Source organism: Xyrauchen texanus, chromosome 38, assembly GCF_025860055.1.
Source record: "Xyrauchen texanus isolate HMW12.3.18 chromosome 38, RBS_HiC_50CHRs, whole genome shotgun sequence".
Taxonomy (NCBI): domain Eukaryota; kingdom Metazoa; phylum Chordata; class Actinopteri; order Cypriniformes; family Catostomidae; genus Xyrauchen; species Xyrauchen texanus.
Genome location: NC_068313.1, coordinates 37,748,419 through 37,753,418, shown reverse-complemented (window position 1 = coordinate 37,753,418; position 5,000 = coordinate 37,748,419). Strand labels below are relative to the sequence as shown.

At 43.3% G+C, this 5,000-nt stretch overlaps 1 protein-coding gene and 1 long non-coding RNA gene across 2 annotated transcripts in view; both read left to right on the top strand.

The window, feature by feature from the left end:
• The window catches only part of LOC127631935 (uncharacterized), a 10,808-nt gene extending 8,589 nt beyond the window's left edge, over window positions 1-2,219 (top strand). The window contains exon 3 of the long non-coding RNA XR_007969023.1: window positions 1-2,219. This exon is cut by the window's left edge and continues 508 nt beyond it. This is a non-coding gene — a long non-coding RNA (uncharacterized LOC127631935).
• Window positions 2,220-3,544: 1,325 nt separating this feature from the next.
• Window positions 3,545-5,000, top strand: part of LOC127631934 (RNA polymerase II-associated factor 1 homolog) — a 6,944-nt gene continuing 5,488 nt past the window's right edge. Inside the window, exons 1-3 of the mRNA XM_052110351.1 lie at window positions 3,545-3,728; window positions 4,195-4,224; window positions 4,357-4,449. Of these exons, the coding sequence (XP_051966311.1) occupies window positions 3,682-3,728; window positions 4,195-4,224; window positions 4,357-4,449 (170 nt within the window). The 5' untranslated portion in view covers window positions 3,545-3,681. The remainder of the gene's footprint in view (window positions 3,729-4,194; window positions 4,225-4,356; window positions 4,450-5,000) is intronic.

Here is a 5,000-nt window from a genome sequence, read left to right as displayed (position 1 = left end):
TGACATGAGACACGAAACAAGACGAACTGGCACTGGACCGCACACACGAGGAGACTAAAATAGGGAGAAATCAAACAGGTTAACAGACAGCGCAGGTGTGACTTATAAACTAATAATGGGCAAACAAGGAGGCGGGTATGACGCAAGACAGAGTGACATGCGGCGACACCGAAACAATAACAAACCTGCGTGCTCTCACAAGACAACAAAACGCCTGAATGGCATGAGCGCTCACAATTAGACAATATACGCTCATGCCAACTGACAAACAAGACGAGAGAATGTGTAGCAACGCCAAACAAAACGACGCCATGCATTCTCACAAGACAACAAATTACCCGAATGGCATGAGCGCTCACAATTAGACAATAGACGCTCATGCCAACTGACAAGACCCAGACACACGTTCCGAACATGAAACCACAACCGCACCCGTGTGCTCACAAAGAGACAGACAACGAACATGGGACGATGATGTCACGGTCCTGCCACACAAAAACAACACTATCAATGCATTAAAATGAGGTGAATCATCCAATCGGGCGTGTTACGCGGGGCATGTGCGGTGCGGTTGATTAGTAATGAGTGCCAGCTGTTGGCGTGAATGCGTTTGGGTTGTTTTCGTTTGTTTATAATACAATATTTCTGACGCTGAGGTTTCTGGTCTCCTGGTACAGAATTGATCTCGCTGCACATGTGCAAACCTGAGGAAGTGATGTCATCACGTTGGAGAGTCGTGCAAAGACTAAAGGGAAAGAAGGCTTGATCAGAAGGGTCATCAGTGATGTCATCATCTCATGAAGCGAGGGAGAGCCAATCAGAGTCTGTGATGACACGTGGATTAAAGAGTCTGTAGAAACTGCCTTTAGAGATTCTGCTGTCCGTATAGATCACTGTCACATCTATACAGCAGCTTCAGTTGCACCTGTAATAAAGATATAGACATGTCGACACGTGTGTAAACTCTCACGGAGATACATGATTATAAAACAAACTGAATGTTACGTTTATTAAGAGGGCAACATAATGAAATATTTCACTCATAAGATTATGAATTGTTTAAAGAGTGTTGCATCTAATAAATGACAAATAAAAATAACCTCCACCCAGAAACTCTGCATGTGATTCTGTGGAAATAACAACATGATGCGTCAATACACATTCACTCAATCATTTGATTCTCAGTCTTTGCTGTTCATTGGTTCCCTTTGTGACCTCTGAGAACCTCATATTCAAAAAAAAAAAATATACGAATATGGGCGTGGGTAGCTCAGCGTGTTTGAATCCAGGGCGTGTTGAGTGACTCCAGTCAGGTCTCCATAGCAACCAAATTGGCCCGGTTGCTAGGGAGGGTTACATGGTCACATGGGGTAACATCCTCGTGGTCACTATAATGTTGTTCTTGCTTTCAATGGGGCGTGGTGATACTCAAACGGCTCCTTGCTAGCCTGAGTCAAATGAGCCTACCAGGAAGTGTCTATGATGTTTTGGTGTGCAAATATGGGTTTTGCAATATGGTTGCTAGGCAGTTGCCAGAGTGATACTACAGGCTGCTTGCTGGCCTGAGTCATACAGGTCATCGATGAAGTCTCTACGACATTCTGATCAGGAGATAACAATCTAAACCCTTTTGAATTGAAGCCAATGTGGTTTGGTAGCTAGGGTGGTCTAAATGGTTGCTAGGGCGTGGTTAAATGGATTCCAAGTGGATACATGATACATCTTGCTCACCCAAGTAAAACAAGCCAACTCTCTTGTCTCTAGGACATTCTGATCTGAGGATGTCCCTCTCAGCCATTTTGAATGGAAGCCTATGGTTGCTAGGGTTAGGGTGACCACCTCCAGTCAGACAAAATGTGGGACAAGTAGCATGGTAAAGTGGGACAATGTGGGACAGACGTAATAACTTTAAACTTAAGATATATTGTCTATCTAATTTACCCAGAAAAATTTTTTTAAACCCATTTTAAACTAAATAATTGTCAATTATGCACAACATGAGCCATACAATTAGCCTTGATAATGTCAGCATTATCTGCTTTCAGCTTCTGATATACAGATTTGAACTTTCCATAATTTACACTAGCGTTATCAGCAGTGTAAGCAGAGATCATTTCCAGTCTAAGGCCATTCTCTTTCAGTTTGTTAGTAATCTGGCGGTGAATTGATTCTGACGTCTCTGCGCTATCCTCGTAAAAATCAACAACTCTATTCTTTAACCCAAGCTCTGGGGTCCAGTATCTCACTGCCAGGGGGAAAAGCTTGGTGCTGCCGTGGTTAGAAGCATCTGACGCCACTGAAAAAAACGGTGTGTGCGTTCCACCCGCAAGCATAGGTGATGTCAGTTCTTGAATACATTTTTCCACTGAGACCGGAGCGAGGACATCTGTTACAATAGATGTTGCTTTGGTGCGGCCACACGACATTTTCTTCGCTATTTCAGAATCTGGAAAAATTACTGGGGCTAACTTATTGCTGCAGTCAGTAGAGCGATATGCATGTGTGTGATGTACGGCATGATAAATGCTCGTCACTTCTGCTGCCGAAACTTTGTCAGCCTGTGGGTCATTTGGTTTGTTGAAAAACGATTGCACTGATTTGCATGTTTCTTGATGATGTGCTTTTTTTCTGTGGTACTCACTTGCACCATGTCGCTTCACATCGTACTCTCCACCATGTCCCACAGAAAAACTGCTTTTGCATAAAATACAAAAAGCTCTCTCTGCTTCACCATCTACGGGTCTTAACCAAGAGTATCTTGTGGTCCATTCGCTATTAAAAGTGCATCTTCTCTTTTTCGTGGCCGCAGCACTGGCCATGGCTGCTTAACCGACCGAACAGCGCGCCCTCCAATTTGAGATTGTTGACAATGTTGAGGAGGCGTTCGTGCACCAGTCAACAGTTTGATTGACACACGACGATATCGACTGCCGCATTTATTGCTCTCCTCTGCAGTATTGGACATAAGTTAACAGTACGCCTATGGACGCACCCGTGTATTTAGGCAGGGTCCAATGAAAAAGCGAGACAGATGCTCAATTTGCGTGAGGCGGGACAAAGGGTAAAATTGCTGTACAGTACAACGTAAAGCGGGACAGGTGGTCACCCTAGCCTAGGGTGCCGTAAATGGTTGCTAGGGCGTGGCTAGATAGTTTCCAATATTATACTATAAGACTGATTTGTTGCCCGAGTGAAATGAGCCCGCCCCCATATCTTCTACGATATTCTGATTGGGAGATATGATGAGACGAATTTTTGTCATTAGCTTGTCATAGTAGGAAAGAAATCCCTTTCCATAGTAATCTATGGGAGGAGTTTGATACTCACTCGTGGTCCTACGCCAAACGGCACGGGACGAGTTAGCTGCCTGAGATTTGTACGGAAAAATAATAATAAATATGTGAGATTTAAGTAGTGATGCTTTGCTTCGCAAGCACAAATAATAACAATAATACGTTTTTAAACCAACCTAATGATATACATGATTGTATATAATCAGTTTTATAAAGTGAAAGTGTGTATTTGTCTCAGGCAGTGAGCGGGGCAGCTGCGTGCGGGGCGGAAGTCAAAAACGCTGCTGTTGTTTCTGTCGCTGAACTCGTTTGAATTCTTTATTAATTTAACAGTTTTGCGCTGTTTGTTCGTCATTTGTGCGAAAGATTCGCGTTTATTTTGTCCTTCATGGCTCCCACTATACAGACACAAGCGCAGCGGGAGGACGGACACCGGTGAGAAAAACAACATTTATAATACACTAAATTGATGTAAATAAATGGAATCCTTCAATAATACACTGATTTAAACGCTTTAAACACATTCACAACTTTCTGATATACACTGGCGGCCAAAAGTTTGGAATAATGTACATATTTTGCTCTTATGGACATAAAATGGTACTTTTATTCACCGATGTGGCATTCAACTAATCACAATGTATAGACAGGACATTATTAACGTGAAAAACTACTATTACAGTTTTCTATTGGCCGCCAGTGTAAACACTTTCAACACTGGGTGTTTACAAACATCTGATCAGAGCCAGCAGAAATTCTTGTTGTTGTTGTTGTTGTTGTTGTTGTTGTTGTTGTTGTTGTTGTTGTTGTTTATCAGATGATGTCTCTGGTCTGATGATGTCTCATTATGATAAATAATCTTGTCTTGTGTATGTCTGTGTGTATTTTGTGTTTTCTGCAGGAGTTCGGCGCACAGAAGCGTCCCAGAGAGGTGATGATGATGATGATGATGATGTCACTGAGCTCGAGCTCTGCTGTGATGCTTTACATTCATTAATGTAACAGCTGTGTTTATCCAGAGTTATAATGATTATGCTGTTGTGTGTTTTCCGATGTGCTGTAGATCTGGTGTGGTGTGCAGAGTGAAATATGCCAACAGTCTTCCTGATATCCCGTTTGATCCAAAGTTCATCACATATCCGTTTGACCAGCACAGGTATCTGTGTTCACACACACACACATACACACACACACACACACACACACTGCTGCTGTACGCCTCAAATTTAAAGCAACAGTTCACTCAAAAATGACCATTCTCTCGTCATGTATGCAGCTTAATGCTGTCCCAAACTTGTGTGACTCTCTTTCATTTGTGAAACACAAACAAAGAGGTTTTGAAGAATGAATGAGTTTTTTTGTCCATAAGTCAATGGGGTCCAACATTTTCAAGCACATAAAGGCATCTTTTTTTTTTCTCCCAATCTGGAACGCCCAATCCCCAATGTGCTCTAAGTCCTCGTGGTGGTGTAGTGACTCGCCTCAATCCGGGTGGCGGAGGACGAATCTCAGTTGCCTCCGCGTCTGAGACCGTCAATCCGCGCATCTTATCACGTGACTTGTTGAGCGTGTTACCGTGGAGACGTAGCGCATGTAGAGGCTTCACGCTATTCTCCGCGGCATCCACGCACAACTCGCCACACGCCCCACCGAGAGCGAGAACCGCATTATAGTGACCACGAGGAGGTTACCCCATGTGACTCTACC